This window comes from Bos grunniens, chromosome 4, assembly GCF_055505025.1.
Source record: "Bos grunniens cultivar Pamir isolate PY7600 chromosome 4, Bosgru_T2T1.0, whole genome shotgun sequence".
NCBI classification, from domain to species: Eukaryota; Metazoa; Chordata; class Mammalia; order Artiodactyla; family Bovidae; genus Bos; species Bos grunniens.
Window position 1 is genome coordinate 27,374,382 of NC_141168.1, and position 17,264 is coordinate 27,391,645.

At 55.5% G+C, this 17,264-nt stretch overlaps 1 protein-coding gene across 15 annotated transcripts in view; it reads left to right on the forward strand.

Moving 5' to 3' along the window:
* KCP (kielin cysteine rich BMP regulator) overlaps positions 1 to 17,264 on the forward strand; it is a 29,671-nt gene that overhangs the window by 8,743 nt on the left and 3,664 nt on the right. For 3 of the 15 annotated variants that reach the window (XR_015162175.1, XM_086395738.1, XM_086395739.1), the window contains exons 11-35: positions 3,630 to 3,723; positions 3,850 to 3,929; positions 4,006 to 4,099; positions 4,432 to 4,517; positions 4,592 to 4,673; positions 4,933 to 5,085; positions 5,176 to 5,279; positions 5,357 to 5,450; positions 6,452 to 6,625; positions 6,745 to 6,827; positions 6,976 to 7,069; positions 7,158 to 7,346; positions 7,670 to 7,840; positions 8,571 to 8,747; positions 9,420 to 9,505; positions 9,760 to 9,850; positions 9,978 to 10,060; positions 10,130 to 10,223; positions 12,221 to 12,394; positions 12,654 to 12,736; positions 13,349 to 13,469; positions 15,808 to 15,887; positions 16,084 to 16,183; positions 16,709 to 16,797; positions 17,096 to 17,198. Coding sequence is in view for 6 of the 15 variants with exons in the window: in XM_086395738.1 (XP_086251864.1) it covers positions 3,630 to 3,723; positions 3,850 to 3,929; positions 4,006 to 4,099; positions 4,432 to 4,517; positions 4,592 to 4,673; positions 4,933 to 5,085; positions 5,176 to 5,279; positions 5,357 to 5,450; positions 6,452 to 6,625; positions 6,745 to 6,827; positions 6,976 to 7,069; positions 7,158 to 7,346; positions 7,670 to 7,840; positions 8,571 to 8,747; positions 9,420 to 9,505; positions 9,760 to 9,850; positions 9,978 to 10,060; positions 10,130 to 10,223; positions 12,221 to 12,394; positions 12,654 to 12,736; positions 13,349 to 13,469; positions 15,808 to 15,887; positions 16,084 to 16,183; positions 16,709 to 16,797; positions 17,096 to 17,198 (2,779 nt within the window). In the remaining 9 variants the exon portion in view is untranslated. Of the gene's footprint in view, positions 1 to 3,629; positions 3,724 to 3,849; positions 3,930 to 4,005; positions 4,100 to 4,431; positions 4,518 to 4,591; positions 4,674 to 4,932; positions 5,086 to 5,175; positions 5,280 to 5,356; positions 5,451 to 6,451; positions 6,626 to 6,744; positions 6,828 to 6,975; positions 7,070 to 7,157; positions 7,347 to 7,669; positions 7,841 to 8,570; positions 8,748 to 9,419; positions 9,527 to 9,759; positions 10,224 to 12,063; positions 12,395 to 12,653; positions 12,737 to 13,348; positions 13,470 to 15,807; positions 15,888 to 16,083; positions 16,184 to 16,708; positions 16,891 to 17,095; positions 17,199 to 17,264 lie in introns of those variants that run through there. The other 12 variants (XM_086395741.1, XR_015162176.1, XR_015162178.1 and 9 more) reach the window with 12 other exon arrangements.

The window sequence follows — 17,264 nt, forward strand, 5'->3', positions numbered from 1 at the left end:
TCCCAAAAGGCACTGTGAGGGGACAGAGATGGAAGAGACCCAATTCTGGAGGCTGTGAGGCTGGGGAAGGGGTCGTGCCTGTATGTCCAGTTCCAAGCACAGTAGGTGGGCAGCATGTTTGTGAACCCAAACAAGGCGCTTCAGGTTACAGGAGGAGTGAGGCTGGGCAGACAGGATGTGACGGGGGCACAAACTCCAGGGACGGAGAAATACAGTTGATCTGAGATGTCCAGAGCCCTGCTGTCTGAGCAGGAGCCACTCCGTGTGGACACTGAGCCCTCAAAATGTGACCGTCCTGTTTGAGATGGGCTTTAAGGGTAGACTATGCACTGGATTTCAAAGACGAATTATGAGAGAAAGATGCATAAAATGTCTCATTAACACTTCATGTTGATTACATGTTGAAATAACTTCTTGGATACATTGGTTTGAGTGGAATACAATGTTAACATTTAGTTCCATCTGATTCTTTTTCTTTTTGAATTTTGACTACCAGGGAACTTTAAATGACATATGTGGTTTGTGTTCTATTTCTATTGGGCAGCACAGATCTAGAAAAACTTCGGGGTGGGGTGGTGTTTACTTAGGTCTGAATGAGTGAGTAAGATTTGGGCAGGGAGGAATGGGGGGACACTCCAGGTGCTATAGACTGAATGTCTGTGTGCCCCCCTCAAATTCATATGTTGAAATTTTAACCCCTACATGATGGTATTAGGAGGTGGGGCCTTTGGGCGGTAATTACTTCTAGAGGGTAGAGCCCTCATGATTGGGATTTTGTTGTTGTTCAGTTGCTCGATCCATGGGGTCTAACTCTTTTTGACCCCATGGACCGCAGCACACCAGGCTTCCCTGTCCATCACCATCTCCCAGAGCTTGCTCTAACTCATGTCCATCGAGTCGATAATGCCATCCAACCATTTTGTCCTCTGTCATTCCCTTCTTCTCCTGTCTTCAATCTTTCCCAACATCAAGGTCTTTTCTAAAGAGTTGGCTCATCGGATGGCCAAAGTACTGTAACTTCAGCTTCAGCATCAGTCCTTCCAATGAATATTCAGGACTGATTTCCTTTAGGATGGACTGGTTTGATCTCCTTGCAGTCCAAGGGACTCTCGAGAGTCTTCTCCAACACCACAGTTCACAAACATCAATTCTTCGGCACTCAGCCTTTTTTTATAGTCCAACTCTCACATTCATACATGACTACTGGAAAAACCATAGCTTGACTAGATGGACTTTTGTTGGCAAAGTAATGAACGGGATTAGTGCCTTTATTTATATATATAAAAAAAAAGACCCCAGAAGGATTTCCCTGTGGTCCTGTGGTTAAGACTCTGTACTTCCACTGCACGGGGCACAGGTTTGATCCCTGGTTGGGGAACTAAGATTGTGTGTGCCACAGAGCACAGCAAGTACAGCCAAAAATAAAAAAAGACCCCAGAGAGCTCTCTTGCCCCTTTCACCATGTGGGGGATGCAAGCAAGAAGACAGCCATCTATGAAGCAGGACTGGGAATATCCCCTGGAGGAGGGCATGGCAATCCATTCCAGTATTCTTGCCTGGAGAAGCCCATGGACAGAGGAGCCTGACAAGCTACAGTGCAAAGCATCTCTAAGAGTTGTACATAACTGAAGCAACTTAGCAGGCACTCATGCTTGAAGCAGGAACAGGCCTCTCACCAGACATCGAAACTCCTAACACCTTTATTTTGAACTCCCTGGCCTCCCACACAGTGAGAAATTTTTGTTGTTTATAAGCCACCCAGACTACAGGATTTTTACTACAGAAGCCTGAATAGACTAAGACACCAGATATAGGGAAGAGTCAGGGCAAAGCCTGGGGGAGAAAGGCAGAGACACGAAGGCCTCACGTCCAGGCAGGGTGCACGCCAAGTAAGGCTATGATTCAGAGGGCTGAAGCCAGAGCCACAGAGCTTCCTGGCAGCTCAGCAAGGACGAAGGACTCCACTGCGAAGGCCATGGTGCACCCACCCCCTTGTTACCATGTGCTTCCCCGCCCTGTTCACATGGACACCCCACATGCCCACCCCACCTGTGAGAGACACTCATGGGGCTGGAGGTAGCGAGCCAGGTATAGGTGTGAACTCCAGGGACTGGGTCTGTCTGGGAAAGACCGTGGGGAGTCGTAGCAGCTGTGTGTTTGTTAAGTGTCAGCTTCTGGAGAGGGATGCCACACCACATACTTATCTTATGCCCATACAAGGCTGTGAGGACAGCACTATTATTGTCTCCTTAAAATTTTTTTTATTTCATTATTTTAAAAGTTCTTTATTGGAGTTTAATTGCTTTACAATGTTCTGTTGGTTTCTGCAGTACAACAAAGTGAATCAGCTATCAGTTCAGTCAGTCAGTCGTGTCCAACTCTTTGCAACCCCATGGACTGAAGCATGCCAGACTTCCCTGTCCATCACCAACTCCTGGAGCTTACTCAAACTCATGTCCATCAAGCTGGTCATGCCATCGAAAATCTCATCCTCTGTCGTCCCCTTCTCCTCCTGCCTTCAATCTTTCCCAGCATTAGCGTCTTTTCCAATGAGCCAGTTCTTCCCATCAGGTGGCCAAAGTATTGGAGTTTCAGCTTCAGCGTCAGTCCTTCCAATGAATATTCAGGACTGATTTCCTTTAGGATGGACTGGTTGGATCTCCTTGCAGTCCAAGAGACTCTCAAGAGTCTTCTCCAACACCACAGTTCAAAAGCATTCATTCTTCAGGGCTCAACTGTCTTTATGGTCCAATTCTCACATCCATACATGACCACTGGAAAAACCATAGCCTTGACTAGACTAGAATCAGTTATGCGTATACACATGTCACCTCCCTCTTGAGCCTCTCTCCCACCCCTCTAGGTCATCACAGAGCACCGAGCTGAGCTCCCTGTGCTATCGCAGCAGCTTCCCATCAGCTAGCTATTTACACATGGTAGTGCATATATCTCAGCGCTACTCTCCCAGCTCCTCCCCTCCCCTGCCTCCTTCCTTCGTGCCATAGTCCATTCTCTACGTCTGCATTTCTATTCCTGCAAATAGGATCATTCTCTTTTTTTTCCAGATGAGTAAACTGAGTCACAGAGAACTTTAGGTGACATGCCAGGTTATACATCTGTATTTGTTTTTAGGGCTGCAGTAACAAAGTGCCACAAAGAGTAGCTTAAACAACAGAGATTGGTCCTCTCATGGCTCTGGAGGCAGAAGTCCAAGATCTAGGTGCTGGCAGGGTTGGTTCTGACTGAGAACTGTCAGGGAGACTGTTCCAGGCCCCTCTCCAGCTCTGGCAGCTGGATGGCAATCCTTGGCACCCTGTGGCTTCTGCCTTTGTCTCCACATGCTGCTCTCCCTGTGTGTGTCTGTGTCCAAATTTCCCCTTTTTAAAAGAACACCAGTCGTTGGATCAGAGACCACCCCCTTCCAGTCTCACCTCATCTTATGTGACTACATCTGCTACGACTCTATTTCCAAATAAGGTCACATTCTGATGGGGTTAGGACTGCAACATAAGAATATGAAGGAGGACACAATTTGCTCATAACAACATCTAGTTAATGGATAGCTAGGACTCGAAGGCTATCTTGCTACCTGGCTGCGCTCTGATAGCCCCTTCCTCTGTCCCCCACAGGAAGGCCACATCCGGTGCCGCCAGCGGGAATGTGCCAGTCTGTGCCCATACCCTGCCCGGCCCCTCCCGGGCACCTGCTGCCCGGTGTGTGATGGTGAGTCAGCAGGTGGTCGGGGGATCCGAAAGCGGATGGACAGCCTATCACAGGCCTCCTGAGAAGATCAGGACACTGACTGGCACACGGCCCTGAGGAGGGTCTCAGGCACCGTCTTCCCAACAGGCTGTTTCCTAAATGGGCGGGACTACCGCAGCGGGGAGCCCGTGGGCTCTGGGGACCCCTGCTCGCGCTGCCGTTGTGTCGTGAGTGTGGCTGCCCGGTAGGGAGGGGTTGGCGTCTGGGCCTGCCTCTCACATGCTGACCAGGCCTTGTTGGCAGAATGGGAGTGTCCAGTGTGAGCCTCCACCCTGCCCACCCACGCCCTGCAGACACCCAGGCAGGACCCCGGGGGAGTGCTGCCCTGTCTGTGACAGTGAGTGAGGGCTCCAGTCACCAGGGGGAGGGCTAGCCACTGCCCCAGGAGAGGCTCTGGGTCTGGGGGTGGGGGTGGTTGCCTCTACCGAACCTACAGAAGCCCCCTTGAACCAACCTAAGCTCTGTCACCAAGGGTGAGGGATGAGTTCTCTCCTCACCTCATGGCATGCTGGGCACCTGGGGGCTGGTGGAGGCTGGCAGGCAGGGCTTCCTGGAGGACATGTGTGACTGTCCTTATCAGGATGGAGGGGTGGTGGAGGCCTCAGGTGTGGTGAGGCTTCCCCATCAGCCCCCAGCCCTGTCCCCCTGCCCCTCTGTCCTCCTGTCCAGGCTGTGAGTACCAGGGACACAAGTATCAGAACCAGGAGACCTTCCAACTCCAAGAGAGTGGCCGCTGTGCCCACTGCTCCTGCCAGGTAGGCAGTCCTGCTGTCTCACATCCCAGTTCTGTCTTGTCCCCTGAGGGCCTCTCACCCAGCCTCCCTCCTAGGCTGGTGAAGTCTCCTGCGAGGAGCGTGAGTGCCCAGGCATGCCCTGCACCCTGCCTGACTCTGGCCCCGAGCTCTGCTCAGGTGTGTGTATTGGGGGACGGGGCAGGGAACAACCATGAAAGGGTGCTGCTCACAGCAGCCAGGAGTGTTTCTTCACAGTAAGGGAGTGGGGGCACATCCTTAAGTCCACCAGCCATTCCAGAGTGGGTTCAGAGGCTGCTGTGGGGATGGTGAAGCTAGGGTCCTGGGAAGGGTTCTGGGTAGTCTGGGAAGGACAGGGATGGATGGAGGTGCCTGGGTTGCCATGGTGACACCCATTCCCTGCCTCACACCACTGTAGTCTGCGTGCTTGATGGAGAGGAGTTTGCTGAGGGTGTCCAGTGGGAGCCTGATGGCCAGCCCTGCACGACCTGCTCCTGTCAAGCTGGGGTACCTGTGTGTGGGACTTTGCTCTGCTCCCCAGCCCCATGCCAGCACCCCACCCAGCCCCCGGGTGAGTGCCCTGCCCTGAGCTAGCTTTCTCCCCTGTGCCTTGACCAGTTCACCTTGATGTGTAGGGCTCTGACCCACCTGCCCTGCCCAGGTGCCTGCTGCCCCAGCTGTGAGAATTGCACTTACCATGGCCAAGTGTATGCCAACGGGCAGAACTTCACAGACGCAGACCCTTGCCACACCTGCCACTGCGAGGTACCTCCCCAGGCTTGCTGCTGCCCGGCTCAGCCCCTCCCAGGACCCACCGCCATTGCCCTCTCACCTGCTCCCAGGATGGGACCGTGACGTGCTCCTTGGTCAACTGCCCTCCCACAACCTGTGCCAGGCCTCAGAGGGGACCCAGCCAATGCTGCCCCAGGTGCCCAGGTATGTACTTACTGCACCTGTGTGGCTCGGGGGACCCTTGACTCTAACACTCCATGGCCCCTTGGGCCCTTAGTGAAAGTGAAAGTCGCACAGTCATGTCCAACTCTTTGCTACTCCATGGACTATACAGTCCATGGAATTCTCCAGGTCAGAATGCTGAAGTGGGTAGCTTTTCCCTTCTCCAGGGGATCTTCCCAACCCAGGACTGAACCCAGGTCTCCCACATTGCAGGCAGATTCTTTACTAGCTGAGCTGCAAGGGAAGCCCAAGAACACTGGAGTGGGTAGCCTATCCCTTCTCCAGCAGATCTTCCCGACTCAGGAATCAAACCAGGGTCTCCTGCATTGCAGGCAGATTCTTTACCAACTGAGCTATCAGGGAAGCCCCCCCTTGGGGGCCTAACCTTAACCCTAACTTTAGACAGCAATGGCCTTCTGAATTGTTTTCAGTCTGACACAGCTTGGAACTCTCCGGAACTCACAAGGCAGGGGTGGGAGACACGGCAGACATCCGTTTGTCCTTCATGTTACTACACCCACCCTTCTCTCCCATCTTGTACTACTTCCTCTTCCACTGCCCGCACACCCGGATCTCGTGTAACTACCTGTACAAGACGGGTTCAGATGACAAGTGTTCAAGTTTTCCATACCATAGGCTGGGAGCTGGGATGTGGTGTGCCCTGATCCCTGCCCACATGGAGAGTGTGCGGGGCGCAAATCACAAACACAGGCAGGCACGTGCACTCGCCCTACAGCTCTTCACCCTCAGAGGCACACACATCTGCCTGCAGGTAAAGGGACTACTCACATACACACACACGCATGTGCTCACAGAGATACCCTTGCGTGTGTACAGCCCCTCCTCCCCCTCTCACTCCATGGGGACAGCTTCTAAGTGGCACTTCTGCGGTGGCTCTGGACTCAAGGCGGGAGGGGCTGTCAGTCTGCTCCTTGCGCTGTCTCTGTGCCCCCATCGTGCCCACCCCCCACCCCACTGTGCAGACTGCGTCCTGGAGAAACAGGTGTTTTTGGACGGTGAACGCTTCTCGCACCCCCGAGATCCCTGCCAGGAATGCCAGTGCCGGGAAGGCCATGCCCACTGCCAACCCCGGCTCTGCCCCCGGACCTCCTGTGCCCACCCGCTGCCTGGTGTCTGTTGCCAGAACAACTGCAATGGTGAGGCGAGCAGAATAGGGGGTGGTTTCCGGGATTGCTTGGCCTTTAGGTCTGGAGAGGGCAGCGTGCCCTTGGGGGAGGAGGGCCTCCCCTGGGCCTCTAGCTGCCCTCTCCTCCAGGTTGTGCCTTTGGTGGGAAAGAGTACCCCAACGGGGCCGACTTCCCCCACCCCTCCGATCCCTGCCGTCTGTGTCACTGTCTGGTGAGTCTGCCATGCGGATGGGAGGAGGAGTCGGGGGAGGGAGGGTGGGGCTTGGGGAGACCAGGAAGGTCAGCCAAGATCAGGGTGGGAAGGCGTGGGGGCTCCTCCACCTCCTACGCTAACTGGCCCTGGACTGGTCCACCTGCAGGGAGGCACTGTGCAGTGCCTGGCGCGCCGCTGCCCACCCTTGCCCTGCCCAGAGCCGGTCCTGCTGCCCAGAGAGTGCTGCCCACGGTGCCCAGGTAGGCACTGCGCCCCTCGCCACCTCTCCAGGCTGGATCCCCTCCACAGCTTGTCCCCAGCCCCGCTGATGGAGGCTCTCCCCTGCAGCTGCCCCCTCGGGCTGCCCCCGGCCAGGGGGCTTGGTCCCTGCCCACCACCAGGAGCACTTCTCCCCGCCCGACGACCCCTGCCGCCGCTGCCTCTGCCTGGACGGCTCGGTGTCCTGCTGGAGACTGCCCTGCCCTCCCGTGCCCTGCACCCACCCGCACCAGGGGCCCTGCTGCCCCTCCTGTGACGGTAACGCCCTGGCCATCCCCCTCCCTGCCCTGTCCCCCCTTCTTCCAACTCCACCCCTCGCCTTCTTGGTGCCCCTCTTCCTCCACGCCCCTCTTTATCTCCAGGAGGATGCCACCTCCTCTCCCCACTTCCTCCTGGCCTGCCCCTCCCACATCGGGGTTCTCACTAAGAAAATAGGGAAACAGTGCCCACCTGATCCACAGGGCCTGGCAGGGTGGGGGGTGGTCTCCGGGATGGCTTGGCCTCTAGGGCTGGGAGGGCAGCATGCCCTGGTAATGCGCCTGGTACTCCACGAGCCCCCAGCCTCTCACCTGTCCCACTAGGCTGCCTGTACCAGGGGAAGGAGTTCACCAGCGGGGAGCGCTTCCCTTCGCCCACTGCCAGATGTCACATCTGCCTCTGCTGGGAGGGCAGCATCAGCTGTGAGCCCAGGGCCTGTGCACCTGCCCAGTGCCCCTTCCCTGCCCAGGGTGACTGCTGCCCTGCCTGTGATGGTGAGGGGAAGGGACTGGGGGGTAGGCTGGGAGGGCAGGCTCAAAGTCTTCTTTACTGCCCAGAGCGCATGCTAAGTCACTTCAGTCATGTCCGACTCTTTGCGACCCCATGGATTGTAGCCTGCCAGGCTTCTCTGTCCATGGGATTTTCCAGGCAAGAATACTGGAGTGGGTTGCCATTTCCTTCTCCAGGGGATCTTCCTAACCCAGAGATCAAACTCAGGTCTCCTGCACTGCAGGCAGATTCTTTACCATCTGAGCCCCGAGGGAAGCCCCTTTACTGCCCTCAGTTCAGTCACTCAGTCATGTCCAACTCTTTGTAACCCCTTGGACTGCAGCACACCAGACTTGCCTGTCCATCACCAACTCCCGGAGCTTTCTCAAACTCATGTCCATAGACTCAGTGATGCCATCCAATTTACTGCCCTGGTATGGGTCAAAGATATTTATTATTATAAGAAAAAAAGCCCTGGACTAAATTCTAGGTGGATTTTCCCTATAGACTGCACAGGGGGCTTCTTTGCAGACCAAAGGGGAGAAAGTCTGTCCTTTGGCCAGTCCAACCACCCCCCTGCACAGCCCCCTCCACTGCCAGCACTTAGCCCTGCCCCTTGCCCCCAGGTGCCCTTTGAGCCCTTGAACTCAGGCCAGGTCCAAGCTCAGAGTCAGATGACCGGTCTCCTCTCTGATTTCCGCTCCTCCACCTTGGCCTCCCTGTTCTCTCTTGAAGGCTGTGAGTATCTGGGGGAGTCCTACCTGAGTGGCCAGGAGTTCCCAGATCCCCGCGAGCCCTGCAACCTGTGTACCTGCCTCGGAGGCTTTGTGACCTGCGGCCGCCGGCCCTGTGAGCCCCTGGGCTGCAGCCACCCACTCACCCGAGCTGGGCACTGCTGCCCGACCTGCCAGGGTAGACCTGCCCTCCCACTGCCCCTGTCAGTGGGTCTGGTCACTGTCACCCTCCCCTGAGACAGCCTCACAGCAAGCCCACACCCTGGATTCTCCTCGGGTTCCTCACCCCATTCTCAGCCTCCTCTGGGTCTCTGCTGTCACCTCACGCTGACTGTCGTACTCACCAAATACGCAGAAGGTCTGTGTGGCCAGACCTTCACGTCCTTTGGCTGTCACCCTGCCTCCCTCAAACATGTCATGAGGCTAGAAGCCGTTCAGTGATTCCCACAGCCCTTGAGTCACCCAACACGCCCAGCACCTTCCTTCCCTCCTGGCTTCCTTCATCCACCCTCCCAAGCCCAGCCCACCTTCATTTCCAGGTGCCCCTCCCTCACATCCGCCTCCCACCCTGGCCTGTGCTCTGCAATCTTACTCTGTCCTCCCCCGCTTCACGCACACAAGTCTCTCCACCGTGGTCTGGCCGAAGTCTTTCCTCCCGTCCCTCCCCTTCCCAGCCATTCACCTCTCCCTTTCGGACTGTAGCTAAGCTTTGGTAGAGGACCCCAGGCCCAGCTGTGGTGTGTGGCCCGGTGTGTGTGTGTGTGTGTGTGTGTGTGTGTGTGTGTGTGAGTGGGTGGGTGGAAGGCTCCGCTGATTGCAGCCCCTTCCACTGCATTCCCTTTTCTCCCAGGATGCCTCTATCATGGCGTCACTGCTGCCCCTGGAGAGACCCTTCCTGACCCACTAGACCCCGCCTGCTCGCTCTGCACCTGCCAGGTGAGGTGGCCCTCTGGGGGCTTGGGAACCCTTCATCCCTTGATCCTCCTCTCTGGCAAGAAAAAAAGGTTGTTCCTCCTCCCGGGCTGCACTCTGCCTGTGACATCCACTGGGAGCAGGATTGGGTTCAGGTCTGCCGGGGCCAGGGGAGGGGGTCAGTACAGGTACTCCCCACGGAGGGGCCGTGTGCAGCCCTGTTTGAGGGTGTGATGATACGGGGGTCGGGATGTGGCCGGGCGACCTCTCTCCCCCAGGAAGGCTCCATGCGCTGCCAGAAGAAGCCGTGTCCTCCAGCTCTCTGCCCTCACCCCTCTTCAGGACCCTGCTTCTGCCCCGTGTGCCACAGTGAGCACACACGCCTGCCCCCACGCGCTTCTCTGCCCCTCCTCCCTCCCTCTCTGCCAGGCCTGAGGTGGGACCGGGCAAGGTGGCTCGACCCTGCACCCTCACCCAGGACACGTGTCGCCCACAGGCTGCCTCTCTCAGGGCCAGGAGCACCAGGACGGGGAGGAGTTCGAGGGGCCCACAGGCAGCTGTGAGCGCTGTCTCTGTCAGGTGTGGCAGGGAGGTGGCCGAGGGGCTGGGGGCGGGGGGAGCAGGCCACTGAGCCTGCCTCTCCCACAGGCCGGCCAGGTCAGCTGTGTGCGGCAGCGCTGCCCACCCCTGTCCTGCCCGCTCCAGGTCACGGAGCCGGGGAGCTGCTGTCCTCGCTGCAGAGGTGCGCCGGGCTGATGGGGGCTGCCCCCTTGTTTCCGTTGCTGGGTCCCGTGTCCCTCCATCTGCCCCACCGCCCTCCCCTCAGCTCTCCTCCAGCCTTTCCACCTCCCTGTCCACCCTTCTGGCCTGCCCACACCTCAGGACTTGAGCTCTCACCATGCCCACCTTCATCTCTTCCTTCCTGTTCCTGCCCCTGGCCTGCCCAGCCCATTTCTCCTTCTAGATTCTTACTGGAATATCCTCAAAGCTATCCTGTTCCTAACCACACCCTATTCATATCAGTTCAGTTCAGTTCAGTCGCTCAGTTGTGTCCGACTCTTTGCAACCCCATGAACCGCAGCATACCAGGCCTCCCTGTCCATCACCAACTCCCAGAATTTACTCAGACTCATGTTCATTGAGTCAATGATGCCATCCAGCCATCTCATCCTCTGTTGTCCCCTTCTCCTCCTGCCTTCAATCTTTCCCAGCATCAGTGTCTTTTCCAATGAGTCAGTTAGTTGCATCAGGTGGCCAAAGTATTGGAGTTTCAGCTTCAGCATCAATCCTTCCAATGACTATTTAGGACTGATTTCCAGGCTGTCACTGTCTCCATTTCCCCATCTATTTGCCATGAAGTGATGGGATCAGATGCCATGATCTTAGTTTTCTGAATGTTGAGTTTTAAGCCAACTTTTTCACTCTCCTCTTTCACTTTCATCAAGAGGCTCTTTAGTTCTTCTTCGCTTTCTGCCATAAGTGTGGTGTCATCTGCATATCTGAGGTTGTTGATATTTCTCCCAGGAATCTTGATTCTAGCTTGTGCTTCATCCAGTCTAGCATTTCTCATGATGTACTCTGCATACAAGTTAAATAAGCAGGGTGACAATATACAGCCTTGATGTACTCCTTTCCCAATTTGGAACCAGTTTGTTGTTCCATGTCCTTCTAACTGTTGCTTCTTGACCTGCATACAGATTTCTCAGGAGGCAGGTCAGGTGGTCTGGTATTCCCGTCTGTTTAAGAATTTTCCACAGTTTGTTGTGATCCACACAGTCAAAGGCTGTGGTTCATAATGGTACTCATGATAGTTAACATTTGTTGAGTATACACCATGTGCCAGACTCTGAGTTAGGCACTTTATACACACCATCTCATCAGGTAGGTATTATGATTAATTATTTCCATTTTACAGGTGAGATAACTGAGGTACAGAGAGTTAGCATAACTTACCCGTGGTCACTTAGCAAGTAGGTGGCAGAGTCAAGATTTGTATCTAGGCTGCCTGGTTCTAGAATAGGGGTCTTTTTTAGCCTATGAAGAAGACCCTAACCCCATACACTGCCCCAAATGGTATAAGAACTATGAGTATCTGCTTGGCCTGGGAGGTAGGCAGGACAGAAGAAACCTCCATTTAATGGGTAAGGAAATTGAGGCTTGGAGAGATGGAGTTACCTTGGGCACATGGCTAGTGATGGAACCTTTCATTCATCCCGTGCATGCCTGCTAAGTCGCTTCAGTCCTGTCCGACTCTTTGCAACCCCATGGATTGTAGCCTGCGAGGCTCTGTCCATGGGATTCTCCAGGCACAGATACTGGAGTGGGTTGCCATTTCCTCCTCCGAGAGATCTTCCAGACCCAGGGATCCACGCTGTGCCTCTTGTGTCTCCCGCGTTGGCAGGCGGGTTCTTTACCACTAGTGTCACGTGTGTGTATCGCCCTCCTGCCGCAGGCCCGCTACTGCTGCTTGTCCTGGGCTGTGACGGGCAGCGCTTACTGCCGGGCTCGGGGTCTAGCAAGCAAGCAGAAACAGGATTAGAACCTGGGTGTTCTGACCCTGACCCAGTGTCTTTCCCCTCCAGCACACACAGGGGTTCTGTCCCAGCTTCCTACTCCAGCCCTGAAGAAGCCCCTCCTGGTTACCCACATGCCCTACTGACTACGCAGAGTGGGGCAGGGGATCGGGGCAGACATGCAGAACCCAGACTCAGAGCTCACCCCTGCCCACCTTGGACACAGGCTGCCTGTTTCATGGGGAGGAGCACCCCGAAGGCAGTAGCTGGAAGCCCCCTGACAGCCCCTGCTCCTCCTGCATGTGTCATGAGGGTGTCATCACCTGTGCCCGCATCCAGTGTGTCACCTCCTGTGCCCAGCCCCACCAGGGGCCCAGTGACTGCTGCCCTCGGTGCTCTGGTATGCCCTCGATGCCTGGGGAGGGGTGAGGCGGGGGGTGGCAAGGAGGCAGAACCAGTCAGCATCTCCCTGCCATTGCCCTGGGCTGGGTGGCCCCCGTTCTTACACACACTCCAATCTCTGAGGTTGGGGGGTCCAAGGGGCAGAGAACCCCCCCCCCATGGCATGGCGGCCAGTCTGAAAGTTCCCTGGTTCTGTTCTACTCTTACCCCACCCCACCCGTACCCCCCCAACCCCCCAACCTTCACCCTCCAACAAGACTGTGAGCATGAGGGTCGGAAGTATGAGCCAGGAGAGAGCTTCCAGCCCGGTGCAGACCCCTGCGAAGTCTGCGTCTGTGAGGTAGGGGAGGGCACCGTGGAGGGGCAGGCACTGTGGGGTCAGGGGGGAGCAGGGGGGAGCAGGCACTGTGGGGTCAGGGACAGGCGTGTGTCCCTGAGGCCAGGGAGTGAGGCAGGGGCTTTGGGTGAAGGGCCAACAGGGCCAGGAAGTCTGGGGTTGTGGGGCAGGCAGTGTGTAGGCCCGCCCGGCTGGAGTGGAGGGTGCTGTGGGTAGAAATCTGGGGGGAGGCACCTGGGAAGTGGTCGGGGACCCTATCGGGAGAAGTCTGTTTGAAAGCACGGTGAGCCAATGGAAGGGTTTTGAGCAGGCAAATGACGTCATGGATCAGGAGATTAGGCAGTGGGACTGAGGAGGGAAGATGCCCTGAGCTTGCAGAAGGCTCAAAGGTCACAGAAAGGCTCACGCCCAAGTGACTACAGGAGCAGGCACCCCATAGGTCACCTCTGAGGATTGGGGCGGGGGGTGAGGGGCAAGTCTGGGGAGAGGTTGAATCTCTCTGCAGACGGGAGTCTGACCTACACAAGGCAGACAAGAGGTGCCTGGAGTCCAGGGGAAAGGGGGCGGCTCTTGGCTTCCGTGGCCCGGACCCCAACCCTCTGCTCTCTCGTTCAGCTGCAGCCCGAGGGGACACCCAGCCTGCGCTGTCACCGGCGGCAGTGCCCCCACCTAGCGGGCTGCCCCACCAGCCAGCTCCTGACCCCAGGGCCCCAGCAGTGCTGCCCCACCTGTGCCGGTGAGTCCCCGGACTGGGGGGAGGCCAAGAGGGCAGGGCTGCCATCCCCCAGAGTGACACCAGAAGGGCCAGCCAGCTCTCCTCCACAGTCCCAGCCCCTTCCTCAGTCCAGTGGGTTGTTCTAGAAGCCCACACCCTAGCCAGTGCGACCTCTACGGCCCTAAGGGGAAACCAGGGAAACTAACTGTTGCTGGGAGAAATATCAATAACCTCAGATACACAGGTGACACCACCCTTATGGCAGAAAGTGAAGAGGAACTAAAGAGCCTCCTGATGAAAGTGAAAGAGGAGAGTGAAAAAGGTGGCTTAAAGCTCAACATTCAAAAAACTAAGATCATGGCATCTGGTCCCATCACTTCATGGGAAATAGATGGGAAAACAATGGAAACAGTGACAGACTTTATTTTCTTGGGTTCCAAAATCACTGCAGTTACCATCTGCAGTGATTTTGGAACCCAAGAAAATGAAATTAAAAGACGCTTGCTCCTTGGAAGAAAAGCTATGACAAACCTAGATAACATATTAAAAAGCAGAGACATTATTTTGCCAACAAAGGTCTGTCTAGTCAAAGTTATGGTTTTTCCAGTAGTCATGTATGGATGTAAGAGTTAGACTATAAAGAAAGGCTGAGTGTCGAAAAATTGATGCTTTTGAACTGTGGTGTTGGAGAAGACTGTTGAGAGTCCCTTGGGCTGCAAGGAGATCCAACCAGTCAATCCTAAAGGAAATCAATCCTGAATATTCATTGGAAGGACTGAATGAAGGAAGAAGCTGAAGCTGAAGCTCCAATACTTTGGCCACCTGATTCAAAGAACTGACTCATTGGAAAAGATGCTAATGCTGGGAAAGATTGAAGGCAGGAGGAGAAGGGGACGACAGAGGATGAGATGGTTGGATGGCATCACAGACTCGATGGACATGAGTTTGAGCAAGATCTGGGGGTCAGTAAAGGACAGGGAGGCCTGGCGTGCTGCAGTCCATGGGGTCACAAAGAGTCAGACACAACTGAGTGACTGAACTGAACTGAGCTGAAGCCTGCCGCCTCTTGTCCAGCAGGTGGTGCTACAGGTTTGCAGTTGTGCAGGCTGCTGGCTTGTTGAGGGCAGGGATCTTAGGACCAGAGGGGCACTGGGTGGTCCAGCTACAGAGGTGGGGAGAGCTATCCTTACCAACACCTGCTAGAATGTGCTGTAGGGGGAGAGAAAAATAATAATACTTATTAAGCACCTACTGTATGCCACGTACTGCTGCTGTTGTTCAGTCGCTCAGTCATGTCTGACTATCTGGACTGCAGCACGCCAGGCTTCCCTGTCCTTCACCATTTCCCAGAGCTTGCTCAAACTCATGCCAAGTCAGTGATGCCAATCAACCATCTCGTTCTCTGTCATCCCCTTCTCCTTCTGCCATCAATCTTTCCCAGCATCAGGGTCTTTATTAATGAGTCAGGGTCTTTATTAATGTGTCCTTCCAGTGAACACCCAGGACTGATCTCCTTTAGGATGGACTGGTTGGATCTCCTTGCAGCCCAAGGGACTCTCAACAGTCTTCTCCAACACCACAGTTCAAAAGCATCAGCCTTTAAGGTGCTCGGCCTTCTTTATAGTCCAACTCTTGCATCCACACATGACTACTGGAAAAAACCTAGCTTTGACTAGATAGACCTTTGTTGGCAAAGTAATACCTCTGCTTTTTAATATGCTGTCTAGGTTGGTCATAGCTTTTCTTCCAAGGAGCAAGCATCTTTTAATTTCATGGCTGCAGTCACCATCCGCAGTGATTTTGGAACCTAAGAAAATTTAAAGTCTGTCACTATTTCCATTCTTATTAAGCACCTACTGTATGCCACGCACTGTACTTGGTGCTTTTAATAAACAGTTTCACATTTAATTCTCACAGTTACCCAGTGACAAGGAATTTTACAGATGAAGAAATTGAAGTTCAGAGAAATTGATTAATTTGCCAAAAATGGCACAGGCTCTGAGTGCTGGAGCCAGGATTGGACCTGGGGTACCTGGCTCATTGCGCTTCCTTCCAGACAAAATGATCAGAAGTGGGAGGGGCAGGCCAGGCAGCCCCATGGTCCTTAGCGACCTCAGGCTGAGGAAGCCACACTTTTTTCCAGGCCCCCCATCCTAGCAGAGTTCCTTGTCAAAAGTCCAAACTTTTCTTGGCTGAAACAAAAGGAAAAAGGATTTATCTTCCCTGGAGTGATGGTGTCAGGGCTATAAGTATATCCTGGGCTCAAGAAATCCTGGGGCACAGTAAGGGGGCAGGCGGTCAATGGGGCTTTCGTCCCTGCTCCCCCAGCATCTCCCATACTGCATTCTTGTCTTCACAGAGGCGCTGAGCCACTGCACAGAGCACCTGCTGGGGTCTGAGTTGACCCCACCAGACCCCTGCTACAGCTGCCAGTGCCAGGTGAGCCCTCTTTCCTTGGGGACTCCTCCAGCCCCCTCTTTTTCCTCCTCTGTTGCTGTGACTCCTCTCTTTAGCACCTCCAGGCTTCCCAATCACCCCAGCAACATTCACCCACTTATCCTGAATGTCACATTCCACCTAGCCCCTGCGCCTTCCCTGCAGTTTCTTCCTGTGCTGTTCCTATGCCCTTCCATAGGACCTGACTTGGCTCTGCATTCACCGGGCCTGTCCTGAGCTCAGCTGTCCCCTGCCTGAACGCTACATACCCCCTGGGAGCTGCTGCCCCATGTGCCAGGGTTCGTGCCCAGTTTTGCTCTGCATCCTCAGGACATGAGCCGGGAGGGAGATAGGAGGCGTGGTCTATGGGCCAAGTGGGCAACCTGGGGTGTGCACTCCGAATGCAGGCTTTGTTCTTTTATAGAAACGGAGGGCTGTTTGTTAGAGGAGGGACCCGTGACGTGGAGGGAGGCAGGGAATGGAGCCTGGATTCTCCAGGGCCGGCCAGAGGCTTGTCAGGGGGCTCAGGGACCCCAGGCCCACTTAGCAGGGCATCGCACTGCTGAGCTGGCAGTCAGACCAGAGAAAGTCCCAGCCTCTGGCTCTTTCAGTATCCTGGACGCTCTGGATATCCTGGGCGCTGGCGTAAGGTCTGCCATTTAGTTGGCCATGGTGCTGCTGGTTGAAGAAATTAACACCCTGAGGGTACTAATTGGATGGGGTGGGCACCGTCCTGCCCTGGGCCTTCAGGGTGAGCTGAAGAAATGGTGAGCTCATGCAGCCAGAATGACAGTGCTTCCCCGTCCCCATTTCTTTGTCCTCAGACTGTGTGGTGGAGGCTGCGGGCCGGACAGCGGCGGATGGAGAGAGCTGGAGGGACCCTAGCAACGCCTGTGTCACGTGCACCTGCCGTGTGAGCTGGGGGAAGGGGGTGGGGGGTGGAGAACCTTACAGGCAAAAGTGAAGGGCCTCAGGACACTGGACCAGAGAACATGGGGTCTTCAAGGTAATTCGAAAAAGGCGCCCCCTCTGGGTGAGAGGGCAGAGGTACCCCTGTGTGAGGGCAAGCAGCTGAAGGTGATTTCACCCCCTACCTGAAGTGGGTGCCCTTATAGGAAAAGGGTTGCTTGCCCAGTCCCTGATGCAGAAGTGTGAGGTCAGGGACTCCAAACCCTACCGGAAGTCCCTAGAGCAATGACGTTTGTCCTCAGCGGGGCCATGTGGAGTGCCGCCTGGAGGAGTGCCAGGCGCTCACCTGCCCTCGCGGCTGGGCGAAGGTGCGGGAGGCTGGCAGGTGCTGTGAGAGGTGCCAAGGTGCGGGCCAGGGCCATGGGGCTGGGGGTCGGGGGCGCGGAGCGAGACCCAACGTGAGGGACGGGC